This window comes from Urocitellus parryii, chromosome 5, assembly GCF_045843805.1.
Source record: "Urocitellus parryii isolate mUroPar1 chromosome 5, mUroPar1.hap1, whole genome shotgun sequence".
NCBI classification, from domain to species: domain Eukaryota; kingdom Metazoa; phylum Chordata; class Mammalia; order Rodentia; family Sciuridae; genus Urocitellus; species Urocitellus parryii.
Window position 1 is genome coordinate 88,314,326 of NC_135535.1, and position 21,402 is coordinate 88,335,727.

Genomic DNA, 21,402 nt, shown 5'->3' on the forward strand with positions numbered 1-21,402 from the left:
CAAATTTCCACTATCATCAATGAAAGGGGAAAAAAATCTGTTCCACATATCCAGTTTCCACCATGAGACTGAGGAGTAAAAGGAGTAAAATTCTAAATCTGATCTCACTGGCAGATGGTATCCACCAGTTTAAACTGAAAGTTTAAATTTGATATATTAAAGACAATTCAGGAGTACCAATGTATAAAAAAAAAAAAAAGTGTGAGGCTTACAAAGGCAGTTAAGACTACCAGTAAAATGGTATTGGACTTAAGCAACTTTTTTTTTTTAATCTTTTGAACACTTTTTTTTCCACTGTCTGTAAGCAAGAAAATTGACAACATCAAAAATCAATATAGTGTGTAATCCCAGCAGCTTACAAGGGTGAGGCAGGAGGATCATAAGTTCAAAGCCAGCCTCAGCAACTTAGCAAGTCCCTAGGTAACTTAGCAAGACCCTGTCTCAAAATAAAAAGGGCTGGAGATGTAGTTCAGTGGTTAAGGACCCCTTGGTTCAATATCTGGTACAAAAAAAAAAGTAATATACATACAAAATTATAATTTTATGTTAAAGAGAAAATTTCTAGTATTGGTAACAGTTGTCTGCCAACTTCCAGCTGACATATCACTCCACCCCCTTGACAGGCCCCTGAAATAGAGAATATCAAAAAAAAAAAAAAAAAAGTAGTCCTGTTCAGATAGTATTCTCAGAGATTCTAGTGCCATGGTCAAAACTTCAGGGAAACAACTGGACATTAATTGGTGTGTTTTTTGTCACAGTGTGTGTCAAATGCAGGTGTACCACAGTCTTCACAGCCTGAGTTTCAGCAATGCTGTTCCTATACAACCATTTAAAGTGCTTGCTGGGTGTCCACTGACTGATGGGTGTCATATAGGCATTGGTCAAGGTTCATGTAGTTGTCCAGGCATCTCATGTTTAGCAGCGGTCACTTTTTCTCTATGCATCTTCCTTTTCTGCAAGGTAGCAGACCTTTTTGATAAGTTCCATATTGCTCAAGTTCAGTACTATTCTCCATTTGACTTGGTTTCCATCTCCTCCTCTGAGCCTTCTCTTGTGTATATCTAGTTCCTATTGCCATGTGGATGCTGCCCATACCTTTTTTAATGTGAATAACCTCTGTAGGAGTCCTGAGAGACCATGTAATAGTCAAAGAACTATTATATAGCTTCCTTATAAGAGCTCTGAGGAAGAACCAAAGGAGGGAGGGAGTACCATGGGGAACTGAAATAGTATTCTATGGCCTTCCTATAGTTCTGGTGGCTTTATATCCAAGGCACTGCTGGATATTAATGTTGTCAGTATCTTGCATATACCAAAACAGAATGCCAAGACTACCAAGAATACCAAGAACCTTTTGCTATTGATGCCTTTGCTGCCATCTCTCATGATAAAAATCCATATGGGAACTGAAACTTGTGGGCATGCAGCTTCTGGGCTGTGGGCAAGCAGGGACTTATTTTTCAGTGAATATGGGATTAAGGAGTAGGGGTATGGACAATGACCCTGAAAACATTTGTGTCTCTGCTTAAATGCAAAGGAAGCTCATGTGGCTCTTATCTAGCTACCTTACACAATGAGTATTTTTGTTTCTGAATCTAATCCCAGCTTTTCATTGGTCCAATGTATCTTTAGACTTTTAACACTGTTATACAGGTATTTCTCAACCATAGTGAACAAGACTAAAGATTTATAAATAATAAACTTATGTAAGCCTCAAGACCCAAAAAATTTGACACAAAAAGATAAGTCAGTCAGACATGGGGATGTGCATCTGCTAGTCCTATCATTCCAGAGGTTGAAGTAAGAGGAGCCCTTGAGTTCAAGCAGGAATTTGAAACAAGCCTATGCAACATAGCTAGACCCCATCTCAAAAAAAAAAAAAAAAAAAAAAACAAGTAATCACAGCCTGGTGTGATGGCACACACCTGTAATCCCAGCTACCCAGGAGACTAAGGGAGGAGAATCTCAAGTATGAAGCCAACCTGGGCAACTTAGGGAGACCCCATTCTCAAAATAAAAGGAAAATAAGAACAAGTACAAATTTATTAATCAGAATCCTTCAACACATCTAAAAGAGAATATACCTGATGGCTAATACCTAGGATTTGAATAACTTTCTATGACAAATTATTTTATTAGCTGATATGGGTTACCCAATAAACAAATGATACTGATCTGTTCAATTTTTATCAGTGTGTTAATTCAGCACTTCTTAAAGCATGCATGCCCCTGATACCCAATATCTTTCAGGATGTTAATAACTTTCTTTCATAAGACATTTACCATCCTCACTCTCATTCTTTCAAAGTATACAGTATTGTTTGGGAAGCTACCTGACATATGATAATGTCATTATACTGATGTTTAACACGATGTCCACCAGATATTCTTGTGTTCTAAAAATTTTAAGTTTGAATATTGTAAATACTGATAAATATAAATAAAACATTAAAATAAAAGCTGTTGTATTACTCAGTAACTTTTCAGAGTTATAAAAAATTGCTAAGAAAAAAATGAGAACTATGAATCTGCTACTTTAAAATCAAACCCATTTTCTAGAGTTTAAGAGCATCAAGTGAATTTTTAAAGATGATTTTAGAAAAATCATCAAATATATTAGAAAAACCATCATATATATATATATATATATATATATATATATATCTCAAATACATACATTTTCTTTTAGCAAATCTAAGATACTGAGTTCAATAATGAACAACTTAATAGCAAAAAGGGGATAACAATTAATAGACATTTATTAAGAACTATGAAAACATGAGCAATTAAGTAATAAGTAGCTTAAAATAAGAAATTTGCAACCCTTCAATTTCAAACATTTCTTTAAAAAACTAAGGGAAAGCCCTGACCCTACATCAATTAATCAAAAATCTCTTGTAGCCCTTTTGTGTAGTCAAAAATGAGAATTCTTAAGAAAAGAAACAAACAAAAATAGCTCTAAAGAAAGTTTCCAAGTAAACCAAATAATAGCTCAAAGAAAGAAAAGTAGTTTTAAAAAATATTTTCTTAAGTGCATTTAACATTCCTTTTCAAAGGAAAAATTTAGAAAAAGATATGTACCTGAAAATGGCTGGATTGCAGACATGCTTTGGATCCAATGCTTCTCCCTGTATAAATTCATAGCATAGTCCATTGTTGAAGGTACAATAGAGTTGTGGTGCACAGCCATGGGCCTGCAACACTCGAAAACTCTTCACTTCTTCATCTCGATCAACTAACAACTCAGTTTTATTGCCATAAATTCTCACCAGGACTACGTCTTCCATGGTATTACCCACGTAACAGCCAATAAGTTTATTTGTGATTCCATCTGTGAAGAGCTGTCAGAAAAAGAAAAACATGGGGGGGAAAAACAATTACATGTTTTATAAAATGCAATGCAAGAGAACCTGAATATAACGAGTAAATAAAAAGAAAAACAAAACACTAGGGGTTGGAGGCATAGCTCAGTGGTAGAGCAGGTACTTTGCAAGTGTAAGATGCTGGGTTCAATATCCAGCACCCAGGAGGGAAAAAGAAAAACACCTACTTCTTGATATAAAAGAATCTTTGGGTCTGACAATGTATTTGGCAGATTTTTTGATACCCTGACTCAAAAAAAAAAAAAAAAATTGAGTACAATGGTACACACCTATAGTCCCAGCTATTCAGGAGGCTCAAGCAGGAGGATCACTTGAGCCCAAGGATTCAAAGCTAGCCTGGGCAACATAGCAAGACCCCACTTCAATCAACCAAACTGTATTGAAAAGCATGTTGTTTTTATTACAATGCCATATCAATTCACACATGCTATTCTGTAACTTCTTCATGCATCATATAGAAAAAATATTTTAACTATTGTTATAAAGACTGAGAACTATTTAACATTTTGAAATGCTTATCATAAATGACAGTCTAGATCCTCAAATACAAGAAATTTCCAAGTTTTCTATATCTTCACAGCAAATAGTAGGTCCTTAATAAACACTAGAAGCCACAGTTATCAACATTAATGTCTTCATCTACCTTATAAAAATTACATGTTCATCAAATGTTTCAGGCAGTAATAGTTCAGAGGATGAGTTGCAGATCCAGACCATTTGAGACTGAATGCCAGCTCTGCTACATACAAACTGAGTAACCTCAGACAAGCCACTTGACCTCTATGTATGCCATCTCCTCATATGTAAAATCTGTATATTAGACTCTACTTTGTAGCACTGATTCAAAGATTAATGAGTTAATATACATGAAAGCACTTAGAACAGTGCTCCACACAAAGAAAGCTCTTAAACATAGCTAACTACATACTAAGATTTTTAACACGATTGTAAAGAAATTCATGATGAAATCATAAAGCAGTGATAATATTAAGACAAACTCAATATTACAACAATATTTGAAAACAATTATTTCCAAAATATTTCTCTAAAGAAAGTTTAAATCCATGCACCAGGCCCTGGGTTTAATCGATTACCTAGCACCACAAAAAAGGTGGGGGGAGCTTATATCAACATAATCAATAAATATTAATTATTATTGCTTCTGAGAAAATTCTTTTCATACCTAAAGAAGTAAAAAGCCTTTATTCTCAAAATGCCATTCAACATTGTCCTCTCAAATTAGTGCTATCTTATATATATTTGGTTTTGTAAGGCTAGTTATATTTTTAAACTTTAATCCCTAAAATTCATATTACTAGTCAGTGAATTTTGCTCCTAATCACCTCTAATCCTTAGTTTAAAAAATTTTTTAAATGGGGTCTCACTATGTTGCCCAGATGGGTCTGAAACTACAGGGCTCAGATAATACTCCCTCCTCAGCCTCTGAGTAGGTGGGAACTACAGGTACACCCACTGTGCCTAGCCTTAGTTAAAATATTAACAACATTTAAATACCAGGTAAATAATGTATTCTAAATTTGTTCTCTGTTTTATCTTATCACATATTTTTTTAAATAACATGTACATTTGTTAAAAACAGAATTTAAACTTAACTTTTTACAGACTCCAAAAAACGAGAGTACCTTTAAATTTGTTATTTTTTTTTTGCTTAATATTAATACAGGTATCACTTACTATGAAAACTGGCAATTAAAATCAATTAAGAATTTATCCTCACCAGGCCTGATGGCATACCTTTAACCCAGCCTACTCAGCCTGCTGTTGCAGGAGGATCCCAGATCCGAGGCCAGCCTCAACAACTTAGTGAGACCCTGTCTTAAAAATTTTTTTTAAAATGTTGAAATGGGCTGGGATGTAGCTCAGTAGAAGAGTGCTTGCCCTAGAATATGCGAGGTCCTGGGTTCAATCTCCAGTACTCCTCTAACTTTTTTAAAATAAAAAAGTATCCTGCATTTTCTATGAACTATACTTCATAATATCCATGTAGCCCTAATTTATAAGAAGAGTTCTCTAACAAAGAATACCAACCGACAAATGTGGAAGAAATAACAGAAGCAGAAAAATCAATATTTTACAATGAAAACATTTTGTTTCCAATGAAACAACTGTTCAGGCAACAATCTTTAATCTTTAATTGTCTTTAGACAAAAGACTGATAGGGAACTTTATGATAGGAAACGTCACCTCCTGAACTCACTAAACAAACATGTCACACTGCTTCACATGATACAAATACGAAATACACTGTACATCCATGACCTGGAATTGAATCAAGCTTCTAGATCTTTGGGGATTTGGGGCAAATATACAGATTAAGGAAACACCACAAAGAATCACAACAAAAAACATACAAATCCAGAATGTAGATCTGGCTATGCAAATGAATCACCAATAGTTAAAGGCATAAGCTAGAAACATAAAGAAGCTTAAGAAACATTAACAACCAAAGAAATGTATAGACTTAGTTTGTTTTCTGATTCAAACAAGTAAGTGCCAAAATATTTTTGAGGTAACTGGGGAGATTTGATTATGGACTGCCTACTAAAGGATGCCTAGAAATTATTGCTAATTTTTTTCAGTGTGACACAATAGCACTGTGATTTTGTAAGAAAACACCTAAGTTTTGTTGTTGTTGTTGTTGTTTGTTTCTTTTTCTTTTTTTTTTTTTTTTTTTAAACTCTGGGCCTCCCAAATGCTAGGCAGGTACCCTACTACTGAGCTACATCCCAAGCCATCTGTTTTTACTCTTATTTCAACAGATGCAGAAAAAAGATTTGACAAAATAAGCACCCTTTCATGTTCAAAACACTAGAAAAACTAGGGATAGTAGCAACATACCTCAACACTGTAAAAGCTATATGTAAACCCAAAGCCAGTATCATTATAAATGGAAAAAAAAAAAAATGGAAGCATTCCCTCTAAAAACTGGAACAAGACAGGGATGTCCTCTTTCACCAATTCTATTTAATATGATTCTTGAAACTCTGGCCAGAGCAATTAGACAAAAGAAATTAAAGGGATATGAATATGAACAGAAAAACAAAAACTCAAACTATCATTATTTGCCCAGGACATGATTCTATACTTACAGGATCCAAAAAATTTCCACCAGAAAACTTCGATTTAATAAATGAATTCAGCAAAGTAGCAGGATGTAAAATCAATATCCATAAATCAAACACATTTTTATACATCATTGATGAATCCTCTCAAAGAGAAATTAGGAAAGCCACCGCATTCACAACAGCCTCAAAAAAATAAAATAAAACACTTGGGAATCAATTTAACAAAAGAGGATGAAAGACCTCTACAAGGAAAACTACAGAACACAAAAGAAAGAAATTGAACAAGACTTACAGTGATGCAACAACATCAATGTTTATAGCAATACAATTCAATTTATACATCAATGTTTATAGCAATAAAATTTACAATAGCTAAATTGTGAAACCAACCTAGACGCCCTTCAGAAGAAGGAATGGATAAAGAAAATGTGGTATACATACAGAATGGAATATTATTCAGCATTAAAAGAAAATAAAATCATGGCATTTGCAAGTAAATGAATTGGATTATATAATGCTAAGTCAATTTAGCCAATCCCAAAAAAACAAATGCCAAATGTTTTCTCTGATTTAAGGATGCTGATTCACAATGGGGGTGTGGGGGGGGAGATTAGTTGAATTCTAGATAGGGCAAAGGGGAAAAGGGGGGGAGAGGAGAATGGAGGAGGCAAGGGGGTAGGTAAGACAGTGGAATGAGATGGACATCATTACCCTCAGTACATGTATGAAGACACAAATGGTGTGATTCTACTTTGCATACAACCAGAGATATAAAAATTATGCTCTATATATGTAATATGAATTGCAATGCATTCTGCTGTCATACATATATAACAAATTAAAATTTAAAAATCTAAAAATTGAAAATTAAATCTGAGTTTTTTGTTTGTTTTGTGTTTGTTTTTGGTGGTACTAGAGATGGAACTCTGGGCCCCCCACATGCTACACAGGCACCCTACTACTACTATGGTACATCCCCAGCCCTTTGTTTTTATTTTTTACAAATGAATATTAGAATACAGGAAGGCAGTTACTTGGGATCTGAGCTTTGCTTTAAAATACTTCAAATGGGCAGGTGAGGTGGTGCACACCTGAATTCCAGCGGCTCAGGAGGCTGAGACAGGAGGATGGGGAGTTCAAAGCCAGCCTCAGCAACAGTGAGGTGCTAAACAACTCAGTGAGACCCTGTCTATAAATAAAATATAAAATAAGGCTGTGGATATGGCTCAGTGTCCCTGAGTTCAATCCTTGGTACCAAAATAAAAATAAAAATAAAATACTTCAAATGGGTTAAAAAAACAAATGAATCAAATGTGGATTTTGGATAATGAGTATATGAATATTCAATTCATTCTCTCTGAGCATATTAGGAAATTATATTTTTAACTTTTATGATATAACTAATCAAAGCAGTGAGAAATTCCTTAAAATTTCCATTGGAGAATTACGTAATATAGCAATAAGTTCATAAGCATAAGTATAGATTCCTAAACAAATAAATAAAACATGAAGATAGATTAAAAAAGCAAGAGAAAAAAAGTTAAAAGATCCAAGTGGTAAGAAACTGAAAAATAGATTTGGCAATACATCCCACTTACTTTTACACACTAATTTCTTTCTCCTTCCCTTCCCAGCCAAGTTTCTTGAAAGAGATTTTATATTCAATGCTTCTGCTTTCAAAGCTACCATCTGTTTTTTTGTTTTGGTATGTGGCACATGGTTTTAAAAAGTTAACTAGCACTGAAAGTTTGATAGTAATCAACAGTGGAACTAATTCAAACTATTTTCAACTCCCATAGTATTTAACTCCTATTTTTAGATATCGTTCTTAAATTGCTTTTTTATATCAAAGTCTATACATTATTTAAGGGATTCTTATAAGACATCTTTCTTGTACCAACTACACATACACACTCACACACACACACACACACATCCCTATCCTCATTTACCCACAGGTATAAGAGGAATAAGTATATTCCACTTTTTGCTTTATCCATCTTTAATAACACTACTACATATACAACCATCCAAAAACCCCAACAAGAAGTGTACTATATATTTCATTTCCTGGATGGTTTATTTCCTCTTTAATAATTGCCTTGTTTTCTTATTTGCTTTCTTTTACATATCCTATTTTGTACTCCCTTTAGTAGTGTTTTTTTAGCTGGGATATAAAACCCTGAATGAATGGAATAGGAATACAAATGGGCAAAGCTTTGATATCTCCCCAGCATACACAAAGGCATGTAGACATGCACTACACTATCACCACATCTGTTCTCATCTATTTTACATATTGGACTTTGACATGTGATTTTATTCAAAGAAGAGCCTAAAAAAGTTGAGGATTGGGGATTTAGACCAGTGGTAGAGAGCCTGCCTACCATACACAAGGCCATATGTACAAAGCCCTATGTTGGGGTCGGGGTGGGGGATAAAGCTTCAGCTGACAGAAAACTTCCAAGATAGATAATCTGCAAAGGAAAAAAAAAAAAAAGAATATGAGGGTCAAAATTTTTCCCAAAAATTTGATGAAAAATTCTAATCTCAAAGATCTAAGAAAGAAGCTTGACAAGACTGTAGCCCAAAAAACATGAAGAAAACTACATAAGCATGCCATAATAAAATTTCTAAATATCAGATACCAATCCCTTTTTTTTTTTTTTTTTCCTGGTACTGGGATCAGGAGTAGCCCACTGAATTACATTCCCAGATCTTTTTATTTTTCATTTTGAAACAAGGTCTCCTTAAATTGCTACAGCTAGCCTTGAACTTGTGCTCCTCCTTCCTCCTGGGATTACAAGCAAATGCCACTGCACCAGTCAATTCATTCCTTCATCCACAGAGACAAAAATCAGGCAATCTTCCTTCAATCTTCTCTCTTCATCCACATACCTAAAAAGTTTCCTCCCTATGTACTTCTTGAATCCTCTTCTCTTTTTCTTTTTTTTTTTAATATATGTTTATTTACTTATTAGGTGTAGATGGACACAACATAATGACTTTAATTTTATGTGGTGCTGAGGATCGAACCAGGGTCCTGCCCGTGCTAGGCAAGTGCTCTACCGCTGAGCCAAAATCCCAGTCCCCCTCTTCTCTTTTTCTACCCCCACTCCCACCCTAATTAGGATCTTGTAAATATCCTATTTATAGTACTATATAAGTCTCATTTCCAGTTTACCCATCTCTCCCCAAGGAGGGAAACAAAATTCATTCTCTACACTGCCACCACAATATATCTAAAGTACAATTAGGAACATAATTGTTGGAAACCTTGAAGTGGCTCCACACTGCTTAAGAGATAAATTCCAAACTCCTCAGGGTAGCAAGTTCCTTGCTATCTCTAACCCTATCTAGCAATCTGACAAACTTTTCCTTCCTTTGCTTGACCTGATTAACTCATTATTAACTTCCTTGAAAATTTTAACACAGTACTTACCTCTTCTAGGAGGCAGGCCCTAAGTTTGTATAAGGCATAAATAATTCTCAGTGCTTGCTAGTACCCGACTCATTGCATTTCCTAAATTGTACTATAATTGCTTAACTATATTTACCATATCATATTACAATGTGAATTCCTCCGAGATTTGGAAAACATCAAAAGAAGGAAAAAGGAAGGACACAAATAGAAACATAAAACAGATGGGATAAATAGGAAAAAAAAACAGTAAAAAGAAAAAAAAATTATGTAAGTAATTAAATGCAGAACTCAATAACTCAATTAAAATACTAGTAAATGATGCTTTACAAAAGACATTAGAAATGAAAACTGATACAGCTATCCCACATCATACAGAACAGATCTTAACAAAATGACATAAAAAGGGACATATCAATACAGCTTCAAAATAGATCTAGCAAAAACTGATAGAACTAAACAAACCCCCAATAATTGCTGGAAACTTGAGCATACTGCTTAAGACCTCATTTTCAAAAAGAAAAAAAAAAAAAAAACAGCCATATCCAACAACAGAATATACATTCTTTTGAAGGCTGCATAAAATGTTACTAAAATGAACTACAGGCTTGAATACTGAATAAGTCTCAATTTAAAAATTGGTATTTTCATAAATAGTGGGTATGAGCTAGACAACAACAGTGGATGTGGCTAGACAGCAACAACACACAAAATAAAAAAGGTGAAGATGATAAATTTTGATTTTATAACTTTTTAAAAATTTTTTAAAACTTTTAAAAATCACAAATTCATTGGAAATGATTTGAATGCACCTCTAAGTAAACTGTGATACAAGAAAAATCACAATGGGAATTAGAAAACATTTTTAATTGAATGATAATGAACACATATTATCAAGCAAGTGGCATCTGTTGTCCATTATCAGTCAGGAGCAGAATAAGTATGTCAGTCCACTATATCTTGGTATCTGAGTCACCAAGGAAAAAAAACAATGAGCACTGCTTTACTCACAAAAAGAAGAGACAGAGCAAGACCAGCTTCAATAGCAGCTATCAGTCCCCCATAACTAACAGATTCCTCACAGAACCATATGCAGACATCTGATCTGTACACCCCCCTCTTATGCTTGAGCAAAAGGACCTCATCATCTCCCACAGAGGTCAGACACAGTAGTGAAGTTGGCCAGGTGACATGTGACATACATCTTAAGCAGAACAAAGGAGTACACACTGAGTCTGAAGCAGGGAAAGATATTGCCACATAATGTGACAAGTTCAGAACAAGCTGTGAGGACACTCTCTCTTGGTAAGGAAGTGTTTCAGGATCATGGTACATTCTTTTATATTGGGGAGGGGGATAACTAAGGACTGAACCCAGCAGCACTCTACAACTGAGCTATATTCTCAATCCTTTTATTTTTCACTTTTGAGACAGGGTCTTGTTAAGTTGTGGAAGTTGGACTTGACCTTGTGATCCTCCTGCCTAAACCTCCAAGTCACTGGGATTATAAGTGTACCATCTCATTCATTCTTTTTCTTTCTTTTTTTTTTTTTAGTTGTAGATGGACACAATATCTTTATTAAAGATATTGTGTCCATCTACAACTAAAAAAAAAAAAAAAAAAAAAAAGAAAGAAAAGTACCTGGGATCGAACCCAGGGCCTCACGTATGCAAGGCAAGCACTCTACCACTAAGCTACAGCCCTCATGTTCCATTCTTATGTTTTAAGAGACTATAAAGCCTGCACAAGAGACTTTAGGCTTTCTCAACACATATCAAAACTTGTGAGCACTTATAAATAATATATCAGAAATTTAAAAGATAAAATTATCAGATGCTGGGAGGGCAGCTCAGTAGTATGGTACATGCCTAGTATGAGTATGGCCTTGGATTCAGTCCCTAGTACTTACCCTGCAACATACACACAAAGGCAAAAAATTAGTAATCTAGAGGAGAGAGTAGAGAATTTTTAATATTTATTTTTTAGTTCTCGGCGGACACAACATCTTTGTTGGTATGTGGTGCTGAGAATCGAACCCGGGCCGCACGCACGCCAGGCGAGCGCGCTACCGCTTGAGCCACATCCCCAGCCCAGAAGGATTTAGAATTTTTAAATTAATTTATTTCTTCTAATTAGGTATATATGACAGCAGAATGCATTTTGAGTCATTGTACACAACTGCAACACAACTTTTCAATTCTGTTTGTGCACGACGTAGCGTCGCATCATATGTGCATTCACACGTGTACCTAGGGTAATGATGTCCATCTCATTCCACCATCTTTCCTGCCCCTATGCCCCCTTCCCCGCCTCCCCTTTGCCCAATCAAAATTCCTCCATTTTTCCATGCCTCCCCCCATTATGGATCAGCAGAAGGATTTGGAATTTTTACTTTTTATTTTATAGCCTTGAATTATTAAGGGCACGTGTTTGTCTTTTTAACAAAAATTAATATGCTTAGATAAAATACATGTATTTCTACTTCTTTACAGGCTAGAAGTTAAAAACCCAGTGTTACTGTTTTTCCTAGTGGTGCTGGGGAATGAACCCAACGATTTAGGCATGTTAGACAAGTATTCTACCACTGAATTACATCCCCAGACCGAAATGTCATTTTAAGAACTAAGTCATGTGATGTTTAACATGACTGAATACATCTGCAGCTACCAAAAATTAGAATCAACACCATACAAACATGGGAAAATGTTTATGAAAGGCCAGTGAAAAAAATGAATACAAAATTGTACATATAATTACAAATATGCAAAATGTTTCAGAAAAGAACAGAACATAACAACATTTGAGAACAGAATAGAAAATAGACAATAGGAAGCAGTTTTTTCCTTCTATTCAAAGTTTTAATCCTGTTATATATATATATATATATATATATATATTTTAAATATTTTTTAGTTGTGGATGGACACAATAACTTAATTTTATTTTTATGTGGTGCTGAGGATCAAACTCCATGCTTCACACAGGGTGGGCAAGCAACTCAACCACTGAGCCACAACCCCAGGCCCTGCAATATATCTTTTCATTAAAACAAAATGATTTTGTTTTTGCATAGTCTCTTATAAAAGGACCTTAACACATTTTGGCATATTATTTTCTCAGAGAATTTATTTGTGAAAAATTACTACTACAAAACATTCTATCTTGTTTAAAGAAAGAAAACCAATTTTGTGGTTACCACTAGAGGGAGGAAGAGATTAAGACCAAGGAGGGAGATACTCTGAGAATACTAGAAACATTTTCTTTCCCAGGGTTGAGGTAACATAGGTACAACTTATGTTTCATGAATATTTCTCAATGTTTGTTTACCTCACAATTTTAAAAGTGATATTAAATTTTCATTTATAGTCAATCTGGTACATCAAAGAATAAGTAATACCCTACAAAGCAAAATCAAGAAAAACAACCAGCCTGGGGTTGTAGCTCAGTAGTAGTTTGCCTATTATGTGAAAGGCCCTGGTTTCAATCCCCAATACTAATATAAGACTTAACAAATCATAGATTATATTTTTCTTGTCAAGTTTTCTATTACTGCCCTATCTTTGCTACTCACAAAACACACACAGAAACCCATTCCTTAAATCTTCCCTCTTTCCTCACCTGCAAGAAGTCCCACATTTATTTTCTAAAATGTCAGATCTGTCTTTTATTTCCATCTAAGGCTACTATCCTAATACAGCTTGTCTGGACTGACACAATAACACAATAGCCTCTCAGGTTTTTCTCCCTGAAATATTATTGTGTCCATCCACAACTAAATAGCCCAGATACTTGGGCTAGTCTTCTACTCCTGGACTCAAGGGATTCTCCTGCCTGCCTCTCAGACTCCAAAGTAGCTGGAGCTATGGGCACTCAACACCACACACAAGCTAAACTTTTTTTAAAGCAATACAACAGGAAGAAATACATTTAACAACTGATGTAATACAAAGATAATTCTATATAAAACTGAAACAAGTTAAACCAAACAATACTTACTTTAATATCTGCAAGGCTTTCTGATGTATCCTATCTTATTCTAAATCATCTTTTTAAACTGTAGTGGTCTCAATCTACTATATTAATATGGCATCCTATGGTAACCATCATTTTAAAATCCATGTTCTTATGTTCAATTTTTTCGGGGGAGTGGGGGAGTGCTACTGGGGATTAAACCCAGGGTGTTTAACCACTGAGTGACAACCCCAGCCTTTTTATTTTGAGACAAGGTCTCATTAAGTTGAGCCTTGCTAAATTGCTGAGGCTGACTTTGAACTTGTGATCCTCCTACCTCAGCCTCACTGGGATTACAGGTATGGGCCACCATGCCTGGCCTCAAAACCCATGTTCTAATTAACCACTTATTCCCCAATTCCAAGAATTATACTTCCAGATTCCCTGATGAAATTTATCCTCCCAGCTGAGAAGGTTTTGGCTTTACTGGGGAGTAGGGATCTAGCCCATTCAGATTATAGGTGACAAGAGGAGGCCAATAATGTCAAAGACTGGCAAAACAAGCTACAGATGAAGATTTTGGGAAGTATAGTATCTGCGCCTTCAGAAATAGCACTGAAGCTTTTTTTTTTTTTTTAACTAGTGTCAAGAAAGAAAACACAAGCTCTCTTAGCTATATAAATATAGTATTTGTTACTATCTACCCTAATACTTTATTATCCTGAGACACCAAAACCAGGGAATAGGGAATAGAAAAACTGGATTTAACCACTGATATTAAGTTACATTGAAAATAAACTACAAAAAAGGAAAAGAAGGGGGGTGGGGGATCTTGAAAAACGAAGGGAGATCACTAGTGGAAAGGGACCAGTGGGGAAAGGGGAAATAATGGTGAATGATACTGGCCAAATTATATTGTTATATAGTGTGCATGTATGAATATATAACAACAAATCCCACCATTATGTACCATTATAATGTACCCATAAAAAAAGAAAATATGACCTCTTAAATATATAACTAAAGATTCCTAAAATATTATATCCTCTCCTTGCACATTTAATATACTAGTTTAATTTACTTAAGACTTTACAGAAACTTCTACTGCTCAAAGTAAGGAACAAACTCGTCTTTCTGGAAACAGAAAAGAAAATGAATTATTAAATTAGAATGCTAGGCTAGGAGTATAGCTTAATGTAGAACCTTGACAAGCACTTCTGAGGCCCTGTATTAGTAACAGAAGAGTAGCAGGAGAGCACTTGCCGAGGCCTTGGGTTCGATCCTCAGCACCACATAAAAATAAATAAAATAAAAATATTGTAACCAATTACTTTAAAAAAATAAATAAATGAATGAATAAATTAGAACACTAAAGGAGACACAACTTAAAAAAGCAACTGTACAGATCTAGTCATTTATTCTTCACTTAAGGAACTATGTAATATTAAATATCAATATTAAAATAAAATAAAAGTGATTGACTGGAGATGTAGCTTAGAGGTAGAGTGTTTCCTTGGTATATGCAAGGCCCTAGGTTTAATCCCCAGTACCACAAAAAATAAAAAATAAGATGGGTTGTGAATTTTTAATAGAATATTTAGGTAGCTACCTCAAGAATGATTTAAAAAAAAAAAGGGAAGGATAAATGCACTCTAAAGATTAGTTTTCAATCTAATTATATTAAAAAAATAGGAGATTTAGAAAACATGCATAGTTCAGTGGGAAAGCACTAGCCCAACATGCTGCAAGATCCTGGGTTTGATCCCCAACACTGAAGGGGTGGGGGGACAGAAACAAAAACTCAAGTATGGCCAAAAGAACAGTACACTTAATAAAAATGTTCTTATGGGGGCTGGGGATGTGGCTCAAGGGGTAGCGCGCTCGCCTGGCATGCATGCGGCCCAGGTTCGATCCTCAGCACCACATACAAACAAAGCTGTTGTGTCCGCCGAAAACTAAAAAATAAATATTAAAATTTTTTAAAAAAATGTTCTTATGGGCTGGGGTTGTGGCTCAATGGTAGAGCGCTCGCTTAGCACGTGCAAGGCGCTAGGTTCGATCCTCAGCAACACATAAAAATAAATAAATAAAATAAAGATATTGTGTCCAACTACAACTAAAAAAAATACTTAAAAAAATGTTCTTATGTAATCTTTGCATATGAAAACATTTGACTATTCATGTAAAAAGGACTTTTATTGTATTTTCTTATTTGTCTTCCCCTTCCCCATCAAACTGGGAATTTCAAAGAACAGATATTTTTAATTTAAGCATCTAATACAGAGTAGGTACTCAATAAAAATAATTTTCTTGAGAGTATTTATTGCCCCCTCACAACCACCTGCAGAGGTAGAGGATGTTATTGAGTCCATTTTACAGTCAAAGATACTGAAGCTTAGGAAAGTTAAATCAAGTACTGAGTCCAGACTCAAAATTAGCATTACATTCAAACTCCATTCTCTTTACCACTATTAAAATTTTGCTATTGAAAAATTAAATGGAGGGGCTGGGCATGTGGCTCAAGTGGTAGCGCGCTCGCCTGGCATGCGTGCGGCCCAGGTTCAATCCTCAGCACCACATACAAACAAAGATGTTGTGTCCGCCAAAAACTAAAAAATAAATAAAATATTTTTTAAAAAATTAAATGGATAAAATGTACCTTAATAGTAAGCAATCTCACTGGGATCCTAAGCAGAAATAAACATTAGTTTTACAATGTTACATAATACTGGTTTTACTAATCTAGCAAACCTTTGCCATTTTGTCCTATAGGTACCAAGATCATGAAAAAATTTACAGAGATGAGTCAATGAGAAAAATAACATTGGTCAATATGGCAAACAGAAAGATCCTAAAACAACATACAGTAAGAATTTATTAACATTTTTACAAGGAAAAATAATTTTAAGAGTTTCATAAGAATTATTCTGTTACTGTCGAGAGTAGTGGTACACTCCTATAGTCCCAAGGAATATGTCCCAGCTAGGGCAACTTAGCAAGACTTTGTCTCAAAATTTTTTTAAAAAGATTATAAAAATGATTAGGGACGTAGTTCAGTAGTAGAACATCCCTGGGTTTGATTTCCAGTACCAAAAAAAAAGAATTATTTTGTTGGACCTAAGAGTCTTGATTCTTTTTTCCTTTATACAATGACTACCCAAAGAAAGAAATGCAGAAAAGTCAAAAATCCAAACTCAAGTAAGTAAAGGAAAGAGTTTTTACATAAGAAAAGGAATCACTATCTGAAAGGAAAGTTGAAATAATCCCTTTTCTAAAATAGTGACACATATGGGAAGAGGAATGCAAATTTATGCTCAAGGGAACTTAAAAAAAAAAGCCGATTTTTTCCCTTAAGAAATTAATTTTATACAGACCTGGCTTCCCTGCCTTAATCATAATATATCAACATAACCTTTTCTTGGTCAAAGAGCAGTCATTCATAAAATGGGTTCTTATTCCAGATTTGCCATTTACAAACCACAAGTTCAGTTTCATTATCTAAAATACACATTAACAATATTTGTATACATCCACCTCAGAGGGCAGTTGAGAAAGAGCATGTTAAAGTGTTCTATAAACAATAAAGTATTATTAAATGCAAAGCATGATGGCTGATATTATTGTCTTAGATCCTTATTCCAGATACTATAATCCAAAAGTCAAAATCCACCTTTTATACTTTACTCTTGTAAAGACAGAAATTCTATCCAAAAATGAGATTTATTATTCCATGTACCCATAGTTTGAGCAAAGATTAGGCCTTGTATCATTTTGACTGCATTCAAATCTTTTTTTTTTTTTTTTTTTTTTTTTGCTTCTTTCTGGATTTTCTGATAGTTTAGTTATTAGGATTGTTCTGGATAGTCCAGTCTGCAGAACTAGTTTACAAACTAAGTATTACTTTCTACAGAAAGTTTCTAAAGTAGTTTAAAACATTTTAAATGCACACCACACACACACACAAAAAAAAACATATATATATATATATATTTTTTTTTTTAATTATTTTGGAAAAAAATGGGCTAGAGCTGGAAGTACAGCTCAGTAGTAAGCACTTGTTTAGCATGCATAAGGTCCTGGATTTGATCTTCATCACAGGAAGAAAAAAGAAAACAGAAAAATCACAGGCTATATTACTGATACCCAACTGTCCTAAAATTACATTATAATCAGTTGCTTATGTGATACATGCTTCCTCTTCTGAAATATGAGGTCTGATTTTTGACCTTATACTTCAAGGAAAATAAAATCTCAAAAGAAAATATTCCCAATGAGATTGACTAAAGAAATCCTGAAGCATCATTAAAGTAGGAGTTGCAATGACCTACAATGTGAGAAAGCAGATCTACTGAGTTAACAGATGAACAGTGATCAATTCATCTTATGGACGTCCCAGCTTCTTAACCAAATGCTTTACTTGCATGTGGAAGGAATGTATTTCTAATAATCATCCTTAGAACAAAACAAGCCATAGTGTTTACCATCACTTACAAATAATTATATTAGAAGATCAAATTATGAATAAAAAGATCTAAGCTAAAAGTTACCACAGCAAAAACAAGATTCAATTGTAATTAGTTACTTTCCAACAATCAAAATCAGTTTCATGTTACTATTACCTTTCCTCTTTTTTGTTTACCTATACCTTAGCTTTATTTCACGAAGTTTCACCTAAAAAAAGAAATCGTATCTATCTAATATCATTTTGGTTTGGACAATTTTTTTTTAAATATATCAGTCTGGCACAGAGCACTTCACCATAGCTATTATTATTGTATAGACAAATACACCAAAGGAAATTTCAACCTTCAAAACTTTCAATTTTAAAGTCACTATTTAAAAAGTAACATGATTTGCCAGTACTAGAGTTTATAAGAAATAGCACTACCTTTAATAAAAGATATTTAATTTACAATTGCCATAAAATATATCATTTTAATAAATTTTAAAAACTTCTAAAAGAAACTAAAAAGAAGTTAATATATAACAAGCATATATGAGAGCTATGTGGTAGAGCACTTGCCTAAAACGCTCTCTGCACAGCATTCATAAGGCCCTAGGTTCAATCACCAGCACCACAAAAGATTTAAAAAAAAAAAAAGAAGAAGTTGTTTTAATATGGAAGACATTTCCTTAAAGGAAATATGTGAGTTTTTTTACTTATGTACAAAAATCATTTTGGATTCACTATTCATTTATACTTGGACAAAAAATACTCCCTTAAAAATTTCGCAATTCTTTGTCTAACTTTTCTTCTGAAACATATGGTTTCTTTTAATCTGCTCAAAACTCTCCTAGGCAATAAGAACTGAAACTAAAACTAATGAAAGCCCAAGCGTTAGGAACCATTCTTGGAACTAGTCACTGATCATATTTTTATTTATCTTTGTATAGGTAGCTAGCTCCTTTAGCGAAGAATTATATCGATAAACATCTCTGAATATTCAAATTCAACAATTTATTGCATGCAGTTATCAAAATGAAGCAGATGATTTGGCTAATTCAAATAAATGTTCTTACATTATTGCTCAGATCTAAAAACCCCAAATATCACAGCTTTTAAGTTATTGATTAATTTTAATTTGCAAGGAAAAAGGACAAAAGGAGCTTCATTTTCAGGTAAAATATCCTAAAACTCAAACTGTAAATACTAAAAACAAATCATTGAAAATAAATGTTACACGTAGGAAATCGTAATTCCCATGTTATTAGAAAACTCCTAGATTCTTAGGGAATTCTTTCGGTTTTTTTGTCTATGAACACAGTGGTTCAAGAAAGGGAAATATTCCCAAACCACTGCTCATTCTAACATCAAATATTAGGCAACATTAAAAATATAAATTTAGAAATATAAATTCAAACAAAATAATGTACACAGTGCCACTAAAAAACAGATCTCGAATGCATGACTATGGTTATTACTCTGGAATTGAGAATTCTCGCCAATCTAAAGACTGGGGAAGATAAATGCAGGATAAAGCATCAAAGGGAGTAAATAGCGGGGGAAGGGAGGAAAAGATCAGAGAGGATTAATTACTGCATTATTTATGGGAGGAGGTTGCTTGAAACGACAGACGAGTACCCGAAGCAAAAGGAGTGAAAAAGGTTCATTTTGCAGAGAGAATGGTCAGGGGAGTGGGAGGAGGGGCAAACTATGAACAGGAATCTTCCCGGTGTGTAAAGGGTGCGTCACTTACGTAGCGGCTTCGAGAAAAAGAAAAATTGCTCTCAGGGCAATCTTAATAAGCAAAGATGAAGAAAAGGGGAGTGACCTTCCTAGGTGTGATGGAAGAAATACAGGGTCACCTCCCAAAAGCCTGGGAAAGAGATGTTCCGAGGGTCCTAGGGATGTGCGAAAACCTCCAGGGCCGCATCCGGGATGTGAGAAATCAGGGCTGCGGTGTGGGCGTTACCTGCAGGGTCACCTCCTGAGGGTCCCAGTGCGGCCGCAGGTGTTGCAGGAGGCTCAGGGCCCCTTCCCGGCAGCGCTGTTCTTCCTGATCTTGAACCGTGACGTTCAGCTTGGGCACCTCCGGAGAGCCGGGTGGGACGTGGATGTAATTGGCCATGGCCCAGGCGACGGCGGAGACTACCACAACGACGACGGCGACGGCGACCACGAGAACGGCGGGCGCCGACAGGCTGGTGGTTCCTTCCGTCCCGGGGCGCCCTCGCGGGAGGGCTGGGGGCGCTCGAACGGACGGGAGGGCGGTAGGAGAAAGGCTGGAGGCGACACTATCGCCCACCGGGGTCTGGACAGCTGCTGAAATGAGCCCGGGCCGCTCACGGGGAAAATTCCTCTGCGATCCACCGCGGTCGACCGCGGAGGCTGCCGGGACTGGCCTGACGCTGGCGTCACGCCCGGGGCGGAGCCTCCGCTGCGTCAGGAGCCAGCTGGGTTTCTAACCTCCGGCACAATGGGATGGCTGCTCCGCCCCAGGGTCTCAAGCCGTGGAGATGGCACGAGGCCCCCAGAGCGCTGTTAGTCTGGAATACACCGGGCTTCTCCCCCCTCCCCGCCCCCGACCCCCGGCTGGAGTCGGAGCCCTGCCAAACCCTGCAAGGCTTTAAAGCTTTGGTTCCCCAGATCAGGAGGGTCATGAGGGTTTGAGGGGTGTTAGGGCTGAGGGTTTGAGGGGTGGGGACGGGGGGGAGCAAGGGACACGTCCTGAAATAACCCCAGGATAAGGCTGTGAACTTGGCCTGAGTCTAGGCAGACTGGATTAATTTGGTCGTTTTGATCCTGGAGCTGCTGTGTACTTGGGATCACATAGTTTGCGTTAACAGCTGATTTCCCATTGGCAGCGTATGGAGATCATAATATTAGGGACAGATTTAGTTAAGATATTTGGGTAAAACAACTACAACATTTAAAGTGTTATATATAGTGTCAGATGTTTGACCATACTGAGAGTTATTCAAAGTCTGGAAGAACAGGTTATTGTCTGGGATGAAGATGAAAGGGATGGAAGGAAAATTAGTTTTGAGATTCAGCAACTCTTAAGACTGTCGTGGCATCCCTGAGTGGGTCCTGAAAGCTCACAGAATGCTACCATGAAA

General features: G+C 35.7%; 1 protein-coding gene across 1 annotated transcript in view; it reads right to left on the reverse strand.

Annotated features, from left to right (window-relative positions):
- The window catches only part of Etnk1 (ethanolamine kinase 1), a 63,110-nt gene extending 42,458 nt beyond the window's left edge, over positions 1-20,652 (reverse strand). Inside the window, exons 1-2 of the mRNA XM_026392337.2 lie at positions 20,256-20,652; positions 3,082-3,341 (exon numbers count right to left, since the gene is read on the reverse strand). Coding sequence (XP_026248122.1) covers positions 3,082-3,341; positions 20,256-20,411 — 416 coding nt within the window. The 5' untranslated portion in view covers positions 20,412-20,652. The remainder of the gene's footprint in view (positions 1-3,081; positions 3,342-20,255) is intronic.
- Positions 20,653-21,402: the final 750 nt, after the last annotated feature.